Genomic DNA, 24,083 nt, shown 5'->3' with positions numbered 1-24,083 from the left:
GATCTCTAATCAGATGAGAAAAATAATAAATGAATTCATTCAGGATTCCAAACCCACACAGATTATGATACAGCAATTGAGTTTCACTAGCAACAGAGTGAAAATAGCAGTCTGATAGCAGAATCAGCATGTCCTCCAATGTATCATTCTTGGAATGTGAAGAATGAGATGGATTTACTACTGCTATCAATGTCATACAGTCATTGAGATGTACAGCACAGAAACAGACCCTTCCATCCAACTCAGTCCATGCTGACCAGATAGCCTAACCTAATCCAGTCTCATTTGTTCACATTTGGCCCATTTTCCTCTAAGAGGAGAAAGTGAGGACTGCAGATGCTGGAGATCAGAGCTGTAAATGTGTTGCTGGAAAAGCGCAGCAGGTCAGGCAGCATCCAAAGAGCAGGAGAATCGACGTTTCGGGCATGAGCCCTTCTTCAGGAAGAAGGGCTCATGCCCGAAACGTCGATTCTCCTGCTCTTTGGATGCTGCCTGACCTGCTGCGCTTTTCCAGCAACACATTTTCAGCCCATTTCCTTCTAAACCCTTCCTATTCACATACCCATACAGATGCCTTTTAAATACTGTAATCATCTGAAAATGTGTTGCTGGTCAAAGCACAGCAAGCCAGGCAGCATCACAGGAATAGGGAATTCGACGTTTCAAGCATAAGCCCTTCATCAGGAATGAGAGAGAGTAGCCAAGCAGGCTAAGATAAAAGGTAGGGAGGAGGGACTTGGGGGAGGGGCGATGGAGGTGGGATAGGTGGAAGGAAGTCAAGGTGAGGGTGATAGGCCGGAGTGGGGTGGGGGCGGAGAGGTCAGGAAGGAGATTGCAGGTTAGGAGGGCGGTGCTGAGTTGAGGGAACCGACTGAGACAAGGTGGGGGGAGGGGAAATGAGGAAACTGGAGAAATCTGAATTCATACCTTGTGGTTGGAGGGTTCCCAGGCGGAAGATGAGGCGCTCCTCCTCCAGCCGTCGTGTTGTTATGTTCTGCCGGTGGAGGAGTCCAAGGACCTGCATGTCCTCGGTGGAGTGGGAGGGAGAGTTAAAGTGTTGAGCCACGGGGTGGTTGGGTTGGTTGGTCCGGGCGGCCCAGAGGTGTTCTCTGAAGCGTTCTGCAAGTAAGCGGCCTGTCTCCCCAATATAGAGGAGGCCACATCGGGTGCAGCGGATGCAATAGATGATGTGTGTGAAGGTACAGGTGAACTTGTGGCGGATATGGAAGGATCCCTTGGGGCCTTGGAGGGAAGTGAGTGTGGAGGTGTGGGCGCAAGTTTTACATTTCCTGCTGTCGCAGGGGAAAGTGCCGGGGGTGGAGGTTGGGTTGGTGGGGGGTGCGGATCTGACGAGGGAGTCACGAAGGGAGTGGTCCTTGCGGAACGCTGATAGGTGAGGGGAGAGAAATATATCCTTGGTGGTGGGGTCCGTTTGGAGGTGGCGGAAATGACGGCGGATGATACGTTGTATGCGGAGGTTGGTGGGGTGGTAGGTGAGAACCAGTGGGGTTCTGTCTTGGTGGCGGTTGGAGGAGCGGGGCTCCAGGGCGGAGGAGCGGGAAGTGGAGGAGATGCGGTGGAGGGCATCGTCGATCACGTCTGGGGGGAATCTGCGGTCCTTGAAGAAGGAGGCCATCTGGGATGTGTGGTGTTGGAACTGGTCCTCCTGGGAGCAGATGCGGCGGAGACGAAGGAATTGGGAATATGGGATGGAGTTTTTGCAGGGGGCAGGGTGGGAGGAGGTGTAGTCCAGGTAGCTGTGGGAGTCAGTCGGTTTATAGTAGATGTCTGTGTTGAGTCGGTAATCATACCAGCCTCCACCACTTCCTCTGGCAGCTCATTCCATACACGTACCAACCTCTGTGTGACAAAGTTGCCCCTTAGGTCCCTTTTATATCTTTCCCCTCTCACCCTAAACCTATACCCTCTAGTTCTGGACTGCTCCACCCCAGTGAAGAGACCTGGTCTATTTATCCAATCCATGCCCCTCATGATTTTAAAAATCTCTATAAGGTCACCCCTCATTCTCTGACTCTCCAGGGAAAACAACCCCAGCCTATTCACTCTTCCGCTGTAGCTCAAATCCTCCAACCCTGGCAACATTCTTGTAAATTTTTTCTGAAACCTTTCATGTTTCACAACATCCTTCTAATAGGAGGGAGACCAGATCTGCATGCAATATTCCAAAAGTGGCCTAACCAATGTCCTGTATAGCTGCAACATGGCCTCCCAACCCCTGTACTCAATGCTCTGACCAATAAAGGAAAGCATACCAAACACCTTCTTCACTATCCTATCTATCTGTGACTCCATTTTCAAGGAACTATGAACCTGCACTCCAAGGCCTTTTTATTCAGCAACACTCTCAGTACCTTAGCAGTATGTGTGTAAGTCCTGCTCTGATTTGCTTTCCCAAAATGCAGCACCCCGCATTCAACTAAATTAAACTCCATCTGCCACTCCTCAGCCCATTGGCCCATCTGATCAAGATCCCATTGTAATCTGAGGTAACCCTCTTCGCTGTCCACTACACCTCCAATTTTGGTGCCATCTACAAACTGAATAACTACATCTCCTATGTTCACATCCAAATCATTTATAAAAATGACAAAAAGTAGTGGCCCAGCACCAATCCTTCTGGCACACCACTGGTCACAGGCCTCCAGTCTGAAAAGCAACCCTCCATCACCACCCTCGGTCTTTTAGCTTTGAGCCAGTTCTGTATTCAAATGGCTAGTTTGCCCTGTATTACATGAGATCTAACATTGCTAACCAGTCTCCCATGAGGAACCTTGTTGAACATCTTGCTGAAATTCATACAGGTCACAACCACTGCTCTGCTCACATCAGTCCTCTTTGTTACTTCCTCAAAAAACTCAGTCAAGTTTGTCAGACATGCTTTCCCACACACAAAGCCATGCTGACTATCCCTAATCAATCCTTGCCTTGCCAAATAAATGTAAATACTCCCCCTCAGGATTCTCTCCAATAACTTGCTCACTACCAATGTCAAGCTCACCAGTCTATAGTTCCCTGGCTTTTCCTTATGTCCAAGCTATTGCACAGGCTCAATAAGAAAATGCCCATCATGTGTAGCAATAAACTGGATTAGATAGGAAGATTCCCAGTTTAATCTCTGCACTGGTGAGTATCAGTATATTTGATTTGTGTGTTCATCACGTGGACCCCCAATCCACCACCTGCACAGTCTTTTCACCAGATGGAACCTTCACTGAGCTGTAGCTGAATGATTGGAAAATGCAATGCAATTCCCCAGAAAAGAGTTTCAACAAGCCTACCCATCTAAGCAAATATCACAGGCATGCAATCACTTAGAGAGAAGAATTCCTGACAGACGAATGCTGTAAGGCTTAAACAGATACAGGTCAGAAGACAGAAGCACTAACCATCAGTGAGTTACTGCTTCTTACAAGTGTTACATCGCACCTCTACATCAACACCAAGATACTTTATCATCAGCTGCAAAAGTTGCACTGCCAACATCACAAAGGAGAGCAAGTCATTTCAATGTTCCTAATTTAATTGTGATCCTTTGCAGAGCATCATCTGCTGTAAAGTTTCAGTTGCTCCAGTTTCTGGTCAAGTGACTGGACTTAACTCACCATCATCATGCACCTCACGTTCTCTGTTCCTTCGCCGGTGTCGATCCCGCTCCCGCCTGATGCTCAAGATTGATTCTGCCCCTGTTTCATTGTCCAGTCCGTCCCGACTGCCAGCTGTGTTAGCACTGCAATAAACACAAAATTCCAAATATCAACTTTAAGAAATTAATCAACATGAGATTGGATGTAATGAGGAAGATCCACATTGCGCAAATCATATGAGATTTTTTTTTAAGGTGTACATAGAATAACAGGTACTTATGCTGAGTTAGAGGCTAGGATCAGATCAGGTGCTTTTCATCATGAAACGTTAATCACCGTAATTTAATCCCTCAGTGAGATTACAGCTTTCCCCAGGCACAAAATGATAATATCTGATGAGCACTTTGATAAGATACCAGAGGCCACAGGTACTGGCTGACCAGACACTTTATAGGGGACAAAGATAAGCACTGGCTCAATAGACTCTTATGACAATCTTAAAAACCACCTTTCTATTACACAGAACCTTTCATAACCTCAAGATGCCCCAAGCACTTTACACTGCCAATGAAGAACTTTTGAATTGTAGGAAAAGTGGCAATAAATTGAAATAACAGGGTCCCAAGAACAGGACTATGATAATAATCAAGAAGGTTCATAATTCCTTGAAAGGGGAATCTCAGATTGTTGGATAGTGAAGATGATCTTGAGTATGCTTTCCTTTATTGGTCAGAGCATTGAGTACAGGAGTTGAGAGGTCATGTTATAGCTGTAGAGGACATTGGTTAGGCCACTTTTGGAATACTGTGTGCAAGTCTCGTCTCCCTCCTATAGGAAGGAACTGTGAAAGGGCTCAGAAAAGATTTACAAGAATGTCACCAGGGTTGGAGGGTTTGAGTTATAGGAGGAGGCTGAATAGGCTGGGGCTATTTTTCCTGCAGCATCAGAAGCTGAAGGGTGACTTTATAGAGGTTTATAAAATCATGAGAGTCTTGGATACGGTAAATAGTCAAAGTCTTTTCCCTGGATTGGGAGAGTCCAAAACTAGAGGGCATGGGTTTAAGGTGAGGGGGAAAAGATTTAAAAGGAGCCTAAGGGGCAACTTGCTCACGCAAAGGGTGGTGTGTGTGTTCGGAATGAGCTGCCGGGGAAGTGCTGGAGGCTGGTACAATTCCAACACTTAAAAGGCATTTGGATGCGTATATGAATAGGAAGGATTTAGAGGGATATGGACCAAGTGCTGGCAAATGGGACTAATTAATTTAGGACATCTGGTCGGCGTGGACGAGTTGGATGAAAGGGTCTGTTTCCATGCTGTACACCTCTATGATTCTAAGTTGTTTTCAGTCATGCTGGTTGAGAAATACATATTCTCAGGACACTGGGTATACCGTGTTCTTCTTTGTAACTGTGCTACGGGATCTTTCACATCTGCCTGAAAGGGCAGACAGAGTTAAAAATTATAAGTTCATCAAAAACAGCTAGCATAAACTTGTGAAAGACGCTGATTAAAAGGTCACAGACATTAAATAATATGTCAGATGCAATGAGATTTGCTGAGCTTTTCCAGCATTTTGTGTTTAATTATGAATTTGTGAAAGAAAGTCATGCTTGACAAATCTGCTAAAGTTTTTGAAGATGACTAAAGTAGTAGACTTTAGATGTTAATTAGATTCCCTTCCAGAAGGTGTTCAGTAAAATGTAAGTTAAAGTTTAAGCTAATATAATTGATATCGAGGTTGGCTGAGTGGCAGTAGACAAAGTAACAAAGGCAGTAAGTTCTCTCATTGGCAAAATATAACTAGCGATGTCTCAGAAATCAGAGCTCAAGTTTGGACCTCAGCTATTCACTTCCTTTACCAGCAGCTCAGTTAACGGGATAAAAAGGAACATAGCTAAGTTTACCAATGACAAAGATTGGAAGTATAATTAAGGAGCATATAATTACAATGATGGATTAACGAACATATGAATGGGCAAAGCTGTAGTGATTAGGTTTCATAGAGTCATAGAGATGTACAGCATGGAAACAGACCTTTCGGTCCAACATGACCATGCTGACCAGATGTCCCAACCCAATCTAGTCCCACCTGCCAGCACCCAACCCATCTCCTTCCAAACCCTTTCTATTCATATACCCATCCAAATGCCTCTTAAATGTTGCAATTGTACCAGCCTCCATCACATCCTCTGGCAGCTCATTCCATCCACGTACCACCCTCTGCGTGAAAAAGTTGCCCCTTAGGTCTCTTTTATATCTTTCCCCTCTCACCCTAAACCTATGACCTCTAGTTCTGGACTCCCCAACCTAAGGGAAAAGACTTTGTCTATTTATCCTATCCATGTCCCTCATAATTTTGTAAACCTCTATAAGGTCACCCCTCCGCCTCTGACTCTCCAGGGAAAACAGCCCCAACCTGTTCTGCCTCTCCCTATAGCTCAAATCCTCCATCCCTGGCAACATGAGCGATCATCTACTTTGGACCCAGAGAAAACATTATAAATGTTTTTATAAATGTTCTTTATAATTGGTGCAATGCTAGAAACACTGGAAGTCCACAGATACTTAAAGATTGATGTACACAGTTCATTAATATTTCATAGAGAGGTACAAAAATAATCAAATGGCTAAAAGAACGCTGGTTTTTATATCTCAGGGCCAAAATACAAAGGGTTAGAGCTCATAATAAAGCTATATAATGGTATACTGTGGGCAGTCTGGACACAGCACCTTAGCAAAGATGCACTGCAGTGTAGCACAAAATGATACCTAGACTCCAAGGGTTCTGATTCCATGTATGAGGGAGTTCACAACATCTCTATGACTCTATAAATGGGGTTTGGGGATCGGGCTGGGGCAGGGTAGGGGGAAGGTGGTGGTAGAACGAGGATAGAATAAATACACTTACAAAGCAAAAGAATATAGACACAATGTAGCGTTACTATTTTAGTAACGAAACACAAGTTGCATAGAAAGGGACAGAGTAGACAAATAGTTTAAAAAAAAGGAGCAAAGAGGTTCAAAAGAGGAAGAAAAGTCAAGATTAACATCTGGTCCACTCCTACTCCGCTCCCCATAGCCCCATGGCACCTTCCCATGCAATGGCAAAAGGGGAACACCTACCCTTTTACATTCTCCCTCCTCACCATCCAAGGTCCCATACACAGCTTCCAGGTGAAGCTGCAATTTACCTGCACTTCACTCAATCTAGTCTACTGTATTCACTGATTGCAATGTGGTCTCCTCTACACTGGGGAGACAAAATGCAAACTGGATGACTGTTTTGAACACTTGAGCATTCAGATGCCTGCCACTTTAACATACCATCATGTTCTCTAGCCAATATCTCTGCAGTGCTTCAACAAGGCTCAGCGCAAGCTAGAAGAACAGCATCTCATTTTCCACTTGAGAACCCTGCAGCCTTCAGGACTCACTATTATGTTCAATAATTTTAGGGCGTGATTATCTACTTCCATGTCCTTCTCCTGCCCCCACACCCCAAACTGTGTCATCACATTGTTTGACGAAAATATATTGGATGCGATGACAGCAACTTATGGTTCCCTTTCAAAACTTTTCTTTCTCCCTGGCTCACTACTCACCATTCCTTGATCTGCTCAACTTCTGTTCTCTCTCTGGTTCCATCTCCACTTTTCATTTACTTCCCCCTCCCAATCATTCACTGTCCTCAGCATAAATACTGCTTTCTCCTAGCTACAATCAGTTCCGAAGAATCGTCACTGGAACCAAAATTATGATTCTTCTTTCTCTCCACAAATACATATGAGTCTTTCCCGGAGTCTTTCCACAAATTTCAATTCCAGATTTCCAGCATTTGTAGTTGTTCATTTGTTGTTAAGATTAATGACTCTTTATTTAAACGTGCATAGTATTTGGGGAAGAAAAATTGAATTAATTGCATAAATAAATGTTGATGTGTATGATCTCATAGCCATTATGAAGACATGGGTGTAAGGTTATCAAAACTGGGAACTAAATATACAGGGTTATATGACGTATTGATAGGATAGGCAGGAAGGGAAGGGTGGTGGTAGCTTTGTTGTTAATTACGTTAGCAAGAAATTATCTTAGGTAGGATGATACAGAATCCATATGGGTCAATGTAGTAATTAACAAGATGTATGTGACACTATTGGGAATGGTTTATATACCTCTTAATAGTAGCTGTTCTGTTGGACAGAAAAGAAAATGACATAATGAGAATATGGAGAAAGGAAGCACACTAACCATGGGTGACTTGAAACTTCATGCAGATTGGGAACATCAAATTAGACAGAGATAGCCACTGGGAAGAGTTTATTGAGTGTAAAAAGGACTCTGTGTCGAGGGTTGGTAAGGTAGGGTTTTTTAAATCTCTTTTGGCAACTTAAAGCAAATGAAATGGAACCTACGGTAGTTGCACACTCCTCTTGCAGAATGTGGGAGGTAAGGGTCACCACTACTGACCCTGCTGACTTCACCTGCAAGAAGTGCACCCGACTCCAGCTCCTCTCAGACAGCATTAGGGAAGTGGAGCTGGATAAACTTCTGATTACTCGAGAGGCTGAGGGGGTGATAGAGAGGTAGTCACACCTAAATTACAGGATAAAGGTAGCTGGATGACTGTCAGGAGAGGGAAATGGAATAGGCAGTCAGTGCAGGCATCCCCTGTTCCCCTTAATAATAAGTATGCCGTTTTGGATACTGTTAGGGAGGACGACCTACCTAGGGGAAACCATGGTGGCCAGGTCTCTGGCACTGAACCTGGCTCTGTAGCTCAGAAGGGAAGCCGGAAGAATATGAGAGCGATAGTGATAGGAGATACAAGAGATAGGAGGAACAGACAGGAGATTCTGTGGTCGTGAACGAGACTCCCGGATGGTATGTTCCCTTTGGGTGCCAGGGTCATGGATGTCTCGGATCGAGTCAACAGGATTCTTAAGGGGGAGGGCGAGCAGCCAGAAGTCATAGTACACATCAGTATCAATGACATAGCTAGGAAAAGGGATGTGGACATCAAAAGTGAATATAGGTAGATTGGAAGCTAAAAAGGCAGGACGAGCAGAGTAGTAATCTCAGGATTAGAGTGGTACTGGAAAAGCACAGCAGGTCAAGCAGCATCCGAGGAGCAGGAAAATCGACGTTTCAGGCAAAAGCCCTTAATCCGCAATTCCTGATGAAGGGCTTTTGCCTGAAACATTGATGTTCCTGCTCCTTGGATGCTGCCTGACCTGCTGCTTTTCCAGTACCACTCTAATCTTGAACTCCAGCATCTGCAGTACCCACTTCTGCCTACTAATCTCAGGATTGTTACAGATGACAAGGGCTACTGAAGCTAGGAACATAGAGTGAGTGCAGCTGAACATGTGGTTGCAGAGCTGGTGTAGGACGGAGGGCTTCAGATACATGGAACATTGAGACACGTTCTGGGTAAGGTGAGACCTGTACGAGGAGGATGTGTTGCACCTGAACTGGAGGGGCACCAATATGTTGGACGGGAAGTTTGCTAGAGCTCTTTGGGAGGGTTTAAACTAGTTTAGCAGGGGGATGAGAACTGAAACTATAGATCAGAGGATGGAGAGCTGGTGAACAGGGAAATACAACTTGCAGAGAGTCTGTAAGGAAGGGCAGACAGTTGATAGGGCAAAGTTGCCATCAGTGCGATGGTTGAAGTGTGTCTATTTTAACGCACGAATAATGGTGTTGAACTTAAGAGCATGGATCAGTACTTAGAGCTATGGTGTTCTGGCCATTTTGTAGACTTGGATATCACAGGGATGGCTGTTGGGGTTTAGAAGTTTCAAATGGAATAGGGAGGGAAGTAAAAGAGGGTGGAGGAGTGGCACTGCTAATCAGGGGTAGTATAACAGCTGCAGAAAGGGAGGGCGTCAAGGAGGGTTTGTCTACTGAGTCATTATGGGTGGAAGTCAGAAACAGGAAAGAAGCAGTCACTCTATTGGGAGTTTCTATAGACTCTCCCCCCACCCCCGAAAAAAACAACACCCAATAGCAACAGAGACACAGAGGAACAGATTGGAAGGCACATTTTGGAAAGGTGCCAAAGTAACAGGGTTGTTGTCTTGGGCGACTTCAACTTCCCTAATATTGACTGAAACCTCCTTAGTACAAATAGTTTGGATGGAGCAGACTGTGTGTCAGGTGTGTCCAGGAAGGAGTCCTGACTCAATATGTAGATAGGCTGACTAGAGGGGAGGCCATATTGAATTTGACGTTTGACAACGAACAAGGTCAGGTATCAGATCTCTCGATGGGACTGCATTTCAGTGATAGTGCTCACAACTCCCTGACCTTTACTATACTCATGGAGACAAATAGGAGCAGACAATATGGGAAAGTATTTAACTGGGAGAGGGGGGATTACGATGCTAGTAGGCTGGAGCTGTGGAGCATAAATGAGGAACAGATATTCTCAGAGAAATGCACAACAGAAATGTGGAGGTTATTTAGGAAACATTTGCTGCGAGTGCTGGATAGGTTTGTCCCACTGAGGCAAGGGAGGGTTGGTAGGGTGAAGGAACCTTTGATGACAATGGATGTGGAATTTCTAGTCAAGAAGAAGAAGGAAGCTTACATAAAAGGTTGAGGAAGCAAGGAACAGACAGGGCTCCAGGGTGTTACAAGGTAGCTAAGAAGGAACTGATGAATGGACTGAGGAGAGCTAGGATGAGGCATGAAAAAGCCTTGGCAAGTTGGATTAAGGAAAACCCCAAGGCGTTCTACACTTCTGTGAAGAAAAAGAGGGTAGCCAGAGTGAGGGTAGGGCCAATCAGGGACAGTGGAGGGAACTTGTGCCTGGAGTCGGAGATAGTATGGGAGGGTCCTTAATGAATACTTTGCTTGAGTATTCACTAGTGAAAGGGACCTTGTTGTTTATGAGGACAGGATGAAACAGGCTAATACGTGCAAAAAGGTTGATGTTATAGATGAGGATGTGCTGGAAATTTTGAAAAACATGAGGATAGATAAATTCCCTGGGTCAGACAGGATATACCCAAGGTTACAATAGGAAGCAAGGGAAGGGATTGTTGCACCTTTGGCGATGATCTTTGCATTCTCACTGTCCACTGGAGTACTGCCAGATGATTGAAGTGTGGTAAATGTTATTCCCTTATTCAAGAAAGGGAATAGGAATAACCCTGGGAATTACAAACCAGGCAGTCTTACATCAGTAGTGGGCACATTATTGGAGAGGATTCTGAGAGACAGATTTATATTTATTTGGAGAAGCATAGCTTGATTAGAGATAGTCAGCATGACTTTGTGAGGGGCAGGTCATGCCTCACAAACCTTATTGAATTCTTTGAGGGTGTGACAAAACACATTGATGAAGGTAGAGCAGTGGATGGACTGTACATTGATTTTAGCAAGGCGTTTGATAAGGTTCCCCATGGTAGACTCATTCAGAAAGTAAGGAGGCATGGGATACAAGGAAAACTGGCTGTCTGGCTACAGAATTGGCTGGCCCAAAGAAGACAGAATGTGATAGAAGATGGAAAGTATTCAGCCTGGAGCTCAGTGACCAGTGGTGTTCCATAGGGATCTGTTCTGGGACCTCTGCTCTTTGTGAGTTTTATAAATGACTTGGATGAGGAAGTGGAAGAGCGGGTTAGTAGGTTTGCTGATGACACGAAGGTTGGTGGAGTCGTGGATAGTGTCAGCTGTTGTAGGTTGCAACTGGACATTGACAGGATGCAAAGCTGGGTTGAGAAGTGGCAAATGGAGTTCAAACTGGAAAAGTGTGAAGTGATTCATTTTAGAAGGTTGAATTTGAATGCAGATTACAGGGTTAAAGTCAGGATTCTTGGCAGTGTGCAGGAACAGAGGGATCTTGGAGTCCACATTCACAGATCCCTCCAAGTTGCTACCCAAGTTGGTCGGTTTGTTAAGGCAGCATATGGCGTGTTGGCTTTTATTAGCGGGGGATTGAGTTTAAGAACAGTGAGGTTATGCTGTAGTTCTATAAAGCCCTGGTTAGACGACACTTGGAATAGTGTGTTCAGTTCAGGTTGCCTCATTATAGGAAGGATGTGGAATCTTTAGAAAGGGTGCAGAGGAGATTTACCAGGATGCTGCCTGGACTGGAGGGCATGTCTTATGAAGAAAGGTTGAAGGAGCTATGGCTTTTCTCATGGGAATGAAGGAGGATGAGAGGTTATTTGATAGAGATGTACAAGATGATGAAAGGCATAGATAGAGTGGAGAGCCAGAGATTTTTTTTCCCAGGGCGGAAATGGCTGTTATGAGGAGGCATAATTTCAACGTGATTGGAGGAAGGTTTAGGGGAGATATCAGAGGTAGGTTCTTCACACAGAGTGTGTTGGGTGTGTAGAATGCGTTGCCAACAGTGTTAGTGGAGTCAGATACATTAGGGACATTAAAGCGACTCTCGGACAGGGACATGGATGATAGCAAAATGTAGGGTACGTAGGTTAGTTTGATCTTAGAGTAGGATAAAAGGTTGGCACAACATTAAGGGCCAAAGGACTTGTACTGTTTTATGTATTTGGGACAATCTCCTGCAACAGTGTGCTATGGATCCAACCAGGCATCAGTCTACTTTGGATTGTTAATTTGTATTAAGGCAAGCTTAATTTTTGAAAGAATGAGAGGTGATTTTACTGAAATAAGAGGGTGCGACAGGATTGACTGGCATGTGGCCTGACAAATAAAAGAGGTGTCAAACACACACACACACGTGTTTTTGGCCTTATAGAGATGAGCTCAGTATTTCCAGAAGCATCATCTTCAAAGAAAACCCAAGTACTTGTGCCTGAAGCTGTTTGCTTGGACATTGTGTAGCAAGGGCACATGGACATAGAAAAACAAGATAACTGACACTTGATGTGGTATATTGGCCAGGGATTAATAGCTAGATTTAAAAGTTAGTGAGGATGAGAAGTATGCTGGAGCTACAGGCCACAGCAACAGAGAGAACCTCTACACCAATGTATCATTCCATCAGTCCAAAGTCACCACTGATCTCTCTATCCTGAATGACAATGTTCTAATCTTAGTGATTGATTATTTCCAGTTGTTAGTTAAAGATCACTTCAAGCATGTCCGTGGCAGAAATATTGAGTGCCACCTTCAGTCCATCTCTGCATCTAAATTTCTGAAATGGGCCACAGTATCCAGGCAAAGCTTTCACAGGAGTGTTCATCAAATGGGGTGTGAACCATATGACATTCTATCACATTATATCAAACCAAACAGTCCACTGAGTGAAAGCTTTGCACTTCAAATCACTCATTCTGAAGTTCAATACAATGAAACAAGATTTTCATGTTGCCACATTACACCTGACAGCTACATCTGTGGGAGTGAGGTCACCATCATCATGCACATATCATGAGAATGATATTGCCAAGCCATCACTCATCCAAATTCTCCTAGATGCATCACACGTCTTGACAAACAAGGGAGGATGAAGATGGTGCAAGACTAGCATCCAGGCGTGGATCATCTCAATCAAACACAGAACAAACATCGGAGTCACATATCCCACAACAGGAACATGGTTAACTGCAGAGTTTCGAAAGTGTAAAGCGAGCCCAGGTCTTGTAGTCATGATACCTAATAAAGCAATACTGAGGAGGAACAGAATCGAGCTCAAGGAAGCGTACAATGCATCAATTGCATGCAGGGAAGATGAAATTACACACCAAGACAACAAAAGTGTAATGGAACAACAGGGCAATAAATCAATATACTGATGACATGCCTGTAAAACAATACAAGGTAAACCAGGGACAAAGCTCATATTTTTAAAAGGTTACCCCCAAACTAGATCTAAATGAGTCATCAAACCACCAAAACAATAAATGGATTCTTTCTCAGTTCTGAGAAAGGATCACTGGACTAAAACCGTTAACTCTGATTTGTCTCCACAGACGCTGTCAGACTTGCTGAGCTTTTCCAGCAATTTCTGTTTGCGCTGTGAATGGATTCTTAGAGTTCTATACCCATACATTTTCTCATCCCTATGTTTGTATAACATCTTTTCAATTGTAGCATACAAGAGCTATCTTTAGGGGAAAAAAAGTGAAAATTGTGTTATCACCATTGGAGTGATATTGCTTTAACAGATCAATACGTACATGAGCTAAGTGCTTGGATGTTGTTACATGACCAGAGTGTGTCTGCACTGTAGCATGAGGCATCGGCTGTGGCTGGAGATTACTTTGTACGGTATACCTGAAAATAAACCCACAGAGATCTTCAACTAAATGGAATCCACATAGCTGATTTGTATTATGCTTAGATAATACCAGATTATTGTTATTATTGAGACAGGCAGCAATATGAAGGAAAGACTGCAATCACTTAGCCATGATCCAATTGAATGTTGGATCATGTTCAAGACCAAATGGTCTGCGCCTGCTTCTGTTCATCATGTTCTTATGTTGTGTCCTCTTCCTGCCTTAAATATTCCACAAACAAAGATGAAAATGGAGTGCAGAGCTTTTTGCAGCAGGTGTCCCCTCTGCAGCCCTTTTCACCGCCCACAATCCACTGCCATGGTCTCAGAATTTTGGGGATTTTGCCAGTGGGCAGGATGAGGTCTGAGGCTGTAGTGGGCACATTTTTAGTGTAACCAGGTAGGTCAATGGAAAACATAGCATACATCTTGGCAATGGCAGAGAATCTCCACAGAGCAAAATGCCGTCTTTGAGAGATGTGATCGGTCATGAAGAGGATAAATCTAAGGAATAATCTTAAGACACAGGAAGGAAGATGGCATAAAATTACATTCACCCTCCTTCCCACTATCTTCAGGCTTCTCCAGCTGCTGGCATCATCTCTGTGACCCTCAACACTGCTCCTGTTCTAGCCAACATCCCTACTTTCAGATCCTATCGGAGGAGGAGGATACCTGAACTGCTCAAGTATGTCCAGGTCAAGAAATTTGAAAGAACAACACTAATTCCTTATTGTCAGTTGCACACCTCAAATGCACTACAACCATGACACCTGGCAGAACAGTAACTGGCCCGTTATCAATACTTTACATGAGAGTAACGAGCATTGGAGCTGACACTCCTGGATTGTGAAGGGTCATAAGCTGGATTTTCTGAGGGCACTCAATGAGAAAAATTCACCCATAAGTTTTGAAATTAGTGATTGACAAAGGTTTCTGTGCAGCTCCTGTGCATTGTCTGTCTGCCTGCCTATGTTTGTGTGTGTGTGTGTGTGTGTGTGTGTGTGTGTGTGTGTGTGTGTGTGTGTGTGTACATGCTGTGTACAGTGTACTCAAGTAAATTAATTTGAACTAACTCATTGAGTGTGATGCACTTTGAGATATATTTGAGAGGTGACAAGATGCCACACATAAACAAGTTATCTTTCATAGCCCAATAATTGATTTCCCACCTGCGGGGCTTTTGTAAAAAGTACAAAGAAGTTCAAGAAACATTGCTGTTATATTTTGAGTAAAAATCTCAAAACATGCCCCTATTCAATAAAAGGAGACGTGCTGGCAATACTGAGCAGATCAGGCAGCAGCAATTCAATTGATGTTCTGGAGAATGGATCCATGGAGAGTGTTGCATTACATCGCCCTCCAATGGCGTCATCTAAAATTTTAATTCTGCTCAGTTTGCACTGACCACACAGTGGCTGAAAAGCCCAGTAGCCAGGGCCAGACAGCTGTGCACACCTTTGTCATACCTCATGTTGCTGCTGTACAACACTTGTATAATGCAAAGTTCTGACAAAAATGAAAGGCGTTTTCTCTCGCATCTTGCAAAGCAATGTTTGTCGGTACTACTTAAGTGATAGGCAATTGACAATTCAACTGCTGGCCTCTCCATAGATATACCAAACATTGCAATGTCTAACACTTTAACACTACCCAGTCTTTAGCATTGCACTAGAAAGACTTCTTTCACAAGCTCATTGTGTCTCCAGGTGTTGCACAGCCAATCAAGTACTTTGGAAGAATAGGCAGCTCTTGTACCCGAAGAAATATGGGTGCCAATCTTCATATAGGAAGATATAACAACAGTAATGAAATAATGGTCAGACTATGCCTTTTTATGAGGTATGAGTTTGAGGAATAAGTATTGGCCACGGCACTGGAGAAACTCCCCTGTTCTTCGTATAGTGTCATAGAATCTTTTACATCCACCTGAGGGGGCAAACTGCACGTCAGTGTAATGCTCCACATGAAAGATAGCACCACAAATATTGCAGCAGTGCAGTGTCAACCCACTGGAACCCACAACCCTCTTACTCAGAGATGAGAGTGCTATCAATGGAACCAGTTAATGCCAAACTGACACACATCAAGGAATCCCATATAAGTACAGACACATCCCCAGTAACAGCCATGAAAATACTGAGGTACTCATGGGATCACCATAGAAACATACACACTCCCAGAACTCTGTCAAATATTTATACATCCTAAGGTAGTTGAGTTGAATAATGTCACCCTCCACAGGAAAGATTTCTAAACGCAGACAGAGTCCTCCTGAAAGGTAATGTTACCAAACCACAGATCCTGCTATTTTTAATTATAAAGTTGAGCTTGAAATAACTCCAGAGGGCAGTATCCTGTCACTAACTTACCCTTTATTTACATGTGCATAGTACTTGACACAGGTTCGGTTTTCTCAGAGTCAACTTTCAGAGTGAGCAGAACCTTGGACAGTCTGATTATATCTGTCTGCTGGGGCTCCCTGATTGGTGCTGTTAATCTGGTCCAATTGGGGAACTCATTCTATGGGGTTCACCCGGCTGACCTTGTTGCTACAAGTTAAGTCAATAGAGTTGAGTTAGTGAATACATTCTGGAGACCTCATCGCAGACCATTATGGGAATTTCAAGTTGAAAAGAAAACCACAGATAGTGTTCAATCATCATGGTATCAGAGATTTGTGATAAAGTTTATGTTTGAACTGTACACAGCTGTTTTGTTCTTCACCTTGCAAAGTGATGAGGTCAACCACAGCGTATTTTACAATAAACCAATTAAATCTTCAAAGAAGCAGCGACTGAATTAGTGCAAAGCTCAGGTGAAGCAATGTAAGATAAAGATTTCAGTCTACGTGTGAAGAAGAGTCTCATTGGAAAATGGAATATTGCTGAAACTTGTGTTCAGTAAGAGATGTGATAACTCAAGAAGTTGAGTCCAGCAGTTGATTAAAGGGGGAGCATGTAGTGCAGGTCAAGGTGACTTTATGGAAATAGGCACCTTAGGCCAACAGATAATGAAGTAGGCGAAAGTGAGGATTGCAGATGCTGGAGATTAGAGTTCAGAGTGTGGTGCTGGAACTGCACAGCAGGTCATGCAGCATCTGAGGAGCAGGAGAGTCAATGTTTTGGGCAAAAGCCCTTCATCCAAATGAAAAGCTCATTCCTGACGAAGGGGTTTTGCCCGAAATGTCAACTCTCCTGCTCCTCGGCTGCTGCCTGACCTACGGTACCATTCCAGCACCACACTCTCGATAGATAATGAAGCTGGTTCCCTGAAATGGAAACTCTAGTACCAATTGCACATTGCAATCAATCAGTAGAAATTATACATGAGACATGGTTGTTTTCATTTTGTGAACAGGGAAATTGGGGGCACTACTTTGAAAGTGCTCAACACTATATTTCATGTTTGTTTTTTGTAATAGTCACCTTGTGGTAAGGTAACTGATGAAACCTTCAGCCGCAAGATTCCCAGAGGGAATGAGAGGGTAATAAATTCAGAGCACAGCTGCGACAGTTCCAGGCACTGGGCTAGTGTGGCATGAATGTGCTTTCAGTTACATGAATATGATGGCATTCAATGGGTGCTATAGCAGTAATGAATTTCAAAGCCAGGCTTTCAATACACTAATCAGTTCTTCAAATGGTTGCTATAAGAACCCAGAATGAAAGGAAAGAGAAAGTGAGAGCGCAGTGGTGAGGATTTATAAAGCAATAACGGAAGCACTCTCAGTGCAGCTGATCACATTAGCAGAAAGCCTGGGGCACAGTATATTGTTTATAATCTATCAGAAGTTGAGATGCTACATCTTCTGTTTCTGCTGGAAAACACAGAACTGAAAACAGATTGTGAAACTTCCAGTATGGCAAACATCAAGCACTGAATCTATCAGATGAGACCCTGAAGTAGATGAAGCCAAACATTACCAATACTGGATAGTTCCTAAAGCCTACAACTCTCCCTCTCTTTAGATCTGGACATCAATAATCCCTGGTCAAATAGCCTCCCATCCTCCAGCCTCTCTAAATACTAGCATGGCCAAACCTCTATCCTTCATTCCACCATCAACACTTTGGTCCCTTCAAAGCCCACTTGCTACAGCGCCCTTTATAAAACCTGTGTCTCTTATCATCTCTCTCTCTCGTAATCTTAAAAATCTTAAATTCTAGCTTTTTCACTGACCTCCCATGTGCCAGTTCTAATCTCTCACTCTTCACACAAGACTGATTTTCCTTACCCTTTGTGAAGGAACTGTTTAATAAACGCACTCCATTATTGATCCACTCTACCTGGGCTCACACTCAAAGAATGTGGGAAGGAACTGGCATGCACTTCATATCTAGACCTCAACAACAAGCAGCAGCTAAAGGACAAAAACATGCATCTTTCATCAAGAAAGTAAAAACTTGCAGTACCTTAGGGAAAGAGCAGAAGGACATAATTAATTTGATACCCCTTTAAAAGAGTTTATACCTGAACAGCTTCCTTTTGTTCCATATCAAAATCTCTGAACTGGAATGAAATGAGAAACAGAGAGAAAGAATGGTGAACAGACTATCCTTTTGATGTGCTGGACAGCCAGAAGACTAGGAGCTTATGAGGCATTAAGGTGACAAAAATCCTAGGAGGTGACCCACAGAGAAAATGTTGCGTTGTAAATGCAATGGAAGAAAGCACTTTTAGTAAAATGCAATCCAAAGATTATACTCGCAGATAAATGATGATGCAAACTGTTCATTACAATTCAGACATTCAGGTCTTGTAACATACATAAACTGCAATGGTGCTGCATTACTCACAACACACACTTTATAAAGAACAAATATAAATATAACAGGAAGTAGGAATCAAGATGATTGAAAGGTACCTTTTTACCAAGAATGGTATGTAAAATCTGTGGCTACAAATATCCAAACGACATTCAAGATTCTCTGCACATGCAGAGGTTTTAGCTCTTTAAAAATTAGGTGAGTCCAGCTGAGAATTAAAATTAAAACTAAAACTATAAATCGAATTAAAAGCTGTAGAGGGTAGTAACCAGAACAACAATAACTTGCATTTCTAACAGGTTTAATGTACATTAAGGTGCTTCTCAGCAAAAAGGATTGGTAGTTATTATGAAGCAGTGTGGTTTATGGAGTGAAGGAAATCAATGACATGCAAGAGGAGAGAACAGGAGGAGTCCACAGACCATAGAGGGACTAATTTTGGAGAAAAGTGCAAAGAAAGGAGAGAGGAAATATCATGGAGGAATTTGGAAATAATAATTGAATTTTAAAATCAAAAGTTGAGTGAATGGGACCAATGTAGGTCAGTAAGTACAGGGACGATAGGTGAATGAGCATCTAAGTGAGTAATGCTGGATTTGGTAGAATTGATCCGTTTTCTGTTGACAATGCTGAGGTACATTGTTCCTGTTCATGCAGTTTGCTGCAATTCCTATAACGGGATGGTAGAGGGAGTCAGTAGCCCAGTTTGTATCCAGAACACTGCTTTACACAAAGGGAAAGGAATGAAACAAACAAGAACTGCCACTGAACAGAAAAAAAATTGTGGATGCTAGAAATCAGAAACAAAAACAAAAATGACTGGAAAAATTCAACAAATCTGGCAGCATCTGTGAAGAGAAAGGAGAGTGAACACTTCAGGTCCAGTGATCATTCTTTAGAACTCAGCTCTAGGCTTCGTCTGACTGTAGCCCTTTTAAAAGGCAGAGGCTGGAATTAATGAAACAAACAGAACAATTTACTTATGTCTTGATCCAGGTTACATCTGCACGTCCCCGTAAAACTATCCACTGTCTCTGGGCTCAATCCCACAGTACCTAATGCCCTTCACATGACCTCTGATAGTTATGTCAATGTGGGGATGGTGTTGGGGTTGGGGGGTGGGGGGGAAGAAGAGCTGGAAATCACTGAATCCATTTGTTTCCCTACATCAACCTACTGGTCAGTCATCTTCCCGGGCTGTTCATTTTCCTACTCTCTTGAACGGTGCTGCTAAGAGTTGTATGGAAGAACAGGCAAAGGGCAGAAACACTGGGTTCCAGCTGATTCTTGTTCACTCCTCTCTTGGTGCACTTTCCAAATCCTGAGCAGTAGTACCTATAACACTAAAACACTAGCTCAGAACTTCAAAGTTGTGGATTCATTTCTAGCAACCTCTGCATTCTCTTACATCACAGAAACTCAAACTTAACGTAAAAATGTAACAAATAAGAGCAGGACTAAGCCACCTGGCCCGTCGAACTTGCTCTGCCATTCAATAATAACATGGCTGATCTTTTTGTGGACTCAGCTCCACTTAACCACTTGCTCATCATAACCCTTAATTCTATTACTGTTATCTTACGGCACAAGCTGGACATCACCTAATTTAATTAATCTGCTGACTTTTTCTTTGTAACTTTGGCTTCGTGCCTCAGCCATCACCTGGATCTTTCAATAAACAAAACACTGTTAACTGAAGACTTCCTTGCTGATCTCCCACCACACCCTTTTACCACACTACCAGTGTTAAGATTTCGTAACAAACAAAATAAAAACATTTTAAACTCAGATTAAACATTAAAGGAACATCAAGCAACCCAAAGTATTAAAAATCACTGCGCAAGTCTTTCTTTTGCAGATAGTCAGAGGAAAAGGCAACAGATAGTTTGCAAAATGCTGACATCAGGAAAAATTCAATAACAGTAATAGGATAGAGTTTACTACACAGAAATACAAGAACCTCAACCCAATCCTTCTAAAGATCTTTATCAGGACTGGGTTACATCAAGTCCCACTCTTCTATCCACTTTCTGTTCACAAGCACAGCATAGCAATTACCTCAAAATATGAGCATTACACTACAGAAATGTAATGGTAAAGCATTGTGGATGAAAGGCTGGATTTTATGGGCAAGGACTGGTTTCTGGCCCTGGAGTAGAGGACAGTATTGAACCTGTCCCCATTTGCCCCAGAACTAGTTAACGACCATCAGGTTGCGAATTAGCTTGAGAGGGAGGCCTTCTGCCTGTAACTAGGCTGCAAGTCCTTCCTTCAGGGCTGCTGATGAGTCTGAGTGGGATACCCTTTGGAGAGTTGGTACGAACTTATTGGACCAAGTGGCCTAATTCCAAACTGTAGGGATTCTATAAAATATTGCTGAACAATGCCAAGAATTCATCCTATCCAATTACATGGGAGCTGAAGGCGAGCTGAAGCTCAGGGAGAGTCAGTACCTTCAGGAAAGGAGTGGAAGCTGAACCCTAAGTGGCAATCAGCACCTTAGTTGGAGGTACAGCGACCTCTACCTCAGAGAAGAGATAGCATCTTCAGTAGGGCAGGTAAGGATGATTACGACATGGACAAAAATCTGACTGCATGCCACTCATCTTTTGGGAAGTGAGGAAATGACATCTAGGAGACCAAGGGCGGTGAGGAAAGAATTAGAGTGGATAGATGTTTCTGTTATACAGCCTGCTGTTTCATACTCCATAACCATCACTCCCCTTGGACAAAAACAAGAGTTGAAGGCCCAGTCAGGACAGACATTGCTAGGCATGTCTCTTTATTCAATGAAGCTCTACTCTAGATCTTGACAAGGAGAGGTTCTTACTGGAAGGATGGTGGCCTGGAGTCGCCGATGCCGCCAGTCCTCTCAATGGGGGGCGGTAACTCTGACATACTGTCTGCACACTGTGAGCCGCCGTCAGATGCTGAGCCTTCAGCCAGGACCAGCTGTGGAGAAAGATAAAGGCAGAGATTGAGTGGGTGGGGAGGAAGTTGCACACAGATTACACTTAAGCAAGTGGTGAGGGGAAAGAGGTGGAGAAAGGAGTGTAAACAGGAGGGGAAGACAAACTATGGCCTGGGCAGAGTGATGGCTTTTGGGTGTGGGGGGGTGGGGAGAGGAAGGGCAGGGTGGGCGTGAGGAGGGAGAGGAGGGAGCAAGACGAAGACTGTGATGGGGGCAGGGTGGCTGACACCAACTGCATAGGGACAGCACCAAATAAGCCAACTTAGCATTCTGAACCCTGTTTTATAAGTTGTCACCATGTGTTCAGCCAAGAGTTTGAACAAGAATTATCTTAACAATGAAGAACTACTAAATTGCTGTGGTGAGAAGACAGAATAGGTACTTACAAGCATATTATTTTTCCATTGCTCTATTCCCATGTCATTTGTGTGTCAGGACAACTTAAATTCCATTTATTGATGTGCTCTGGTTGTAACTCCTCATGAAGGGAGTCAAGTTGATCTGCATCACTTTCAGCTCCATTATTAGATGACTAGCTGATGTTACCAAGAGCACAGCACACATGCCCCAGTGTCACCAGGTACAGTCACATCATTTAAATTGGACAGGTACACAAACAGGAGAAAGTAAGGATTGCAGGTGCTGGAGATCAGAGTCGAGTGTGTGGTGCTGGGAAAGCACAGCAGGTACTAACCATGCTTCTTCTAGTCTCATCCAAATTTTTTATATAAAATGACAAAAACAGTGGATCCTTGCAGAACACGGCTGACCACAGGCGTTCAAAAAACAACCCTCCTCCACCACCACCTTCTTTCTCCAACCGTCAAGCCAATTTTATATCCAACTGGTAAGCTCTCCTTGAATCCCATGTGATCTAACATTGCTAACCAGTTTACTATGTGGAACCTTGTCAAAGGCTTTACTAAAGTCCATTAAACAACACCTACCACTGACCTCAACTATCTATTTTGGTCACATCATCAAAAACCTCAATTACGTTTGTCAGACGTGATTTTTCACACGCGTAGCCATGCTTCCAATACCTAAATCAATTCTGGTCTCTTAAGTGCATGTAAACCCAGTCTTTCAGGATACCCTCCAACAACATACCCACCACTGACATCAGACTCACCAGTTTGTAGTTCCCAGGCTTCTCTTTGCAGCCTTTCTTAAATAAAGGCACAGCATTAGCCACCCTTCCAGCACCTCATCTGTGGCTGTAGGTGAATCAAATATCTCCGGTAGGAGCCACACAATTTCTTCCCTAGCTTCCCACAATGTCCTAGGACATATTTAATCAGGTTCCAGAGATTTATCTATCTTTATGTTTTTTCAGATCTCTAGCAATTCCTCTTCTGGAATTTGGACTGTTTTCAGAAGTCAAAAGTTATTTCCCCCGAGTTCTCTAGCTTCTTTGTCTTTCTCCACAAAATATTCATTTAGCATCTTTCCCCTCTCCAGAGGTTCCACATATAGACAACCTTGTCAGTCTTTAAGAGCCCTATCTCTCCCTAGTTGTTCTTAATATATTTCTAGAATCTCTCTGAATTATCCTTAACCTTATCTGCTAATGCGGTCTCATGTCCCCCTTTTGCCCTCCTGATGTCCTTCTTAAGAATGCCCCATTTCCCCTTATTCTCTTCAAGAGATTCACTTGATCCCAGTTGTCTATACCAAATGTATGCCTTCTTCTTACTCTTGAACAGAGCCTCAATGTTTCTATTCATTCAGTGTTCCCTGCTCCTATCAGCGTTACTCTTCAATCTTACAGGAACATACTTCCCATGAACTTTTCAAAACCTCTCACTTGCCAGTTGTCCCTTTACCTGCAAACAGTTTACTCCAATCAACTTTTAAAAGTTCGTGTCTCATATTGTCAAAATTGATCTTACTCCAATTTTGAACATTAACTTTTATACAAGGCCTATCCGTTTTGACTGGTAGCACTAGACCTATACACCATTTTGTCAGAAGAGGAAACTGCAGAATATGAAACTGTTAAGAAGCAATACTCATGTTTATGAGCTTTTCACTAATAGTCATGAATTAACATGCATGACTACAAGAAAGAAACCTAGTCAGGAATTTGTAGAATTTGCAAAAGAAAAATTAAATGCTGAGGGATCCGTGGTTTTGATCATTGAAGTTAGAAAAAAATGTTTGAGAACGTAGGAGAAATCATGATTATGGAAGATTTCAGAAACTAGTAACTGTAAGACTTATTTAAATCAAGTAACAAAGGTCTAAGAAGCAGCAGCAGTTTTGTTAGATATCGATGATATCTCACAATTACATGTGGGGATGTTTCCACAAGTAAGAGAAACTAGGGCCCAACGGTACAGCCTCATAGGGACAATCCTTTAGAACTGAAATAAGGAGAAAGTTCTATAGCCAGAGGGTCATTACACTGTGGAACTCATTGCTGCAGAGGGCTGTGGAAACCATGTCATTCAATGCATTTAAGACACAGCTAGAAGAATGGGGTTCAGAAACATATCATCCGTGATCGAATGGTGCA

The 24,083-nt window shown here is 43.1% G+C and overlaps 1 protein-coding gene across 1 annotated transcript in view; it reads right to left on the bottom strand.

Annotated features, from left to right (window-relative positions):
* The window catches only part of LOC132833511 (segment polarity protein dishevelled homolog DVL-1-like), a 127,593-nt gene that overhangs the window by 52,616 nt on the left and 50,894 nt on the right, over positions 1–24,083 (bottom strand). Inside the window, exons 3-4 of the mRNA XM_060851851.1 lie at positions 21,425–21,546; positions 3,624–3,748 (exon numbers count right to left, since the gene is read on the bottom strand). Coding sequence (XP_060707834.1) covers positions 3,624–3,748; positions 21,425–21,546 — 247 coding nt within the window. The remainder of the gene's footprint in view (positions 1–3,623; positions 3,749–21,424; positions 21,547–24,083) is intronic.

The sequence above is a fragment of the Hemiscyllium ocellatum genome, chromosome 37 (assembly GCF_020745735.1).
Source record: "Hemiscyllium ocellatum isolate sHemOce1 chromosome 37, sHemOce1.pat.X.cur, whole genome shotgun sequence".
NCBI lineage: Eukaryota > Metazoa > Chordata > Chondrichthyes > Orectolobiformes > Hemiscylliidae > Hemiscyllium > Hemiscyllium ocellatum.
This window is presented reverse-complemented; position numbering and strand designations above follow the sequence as displayed.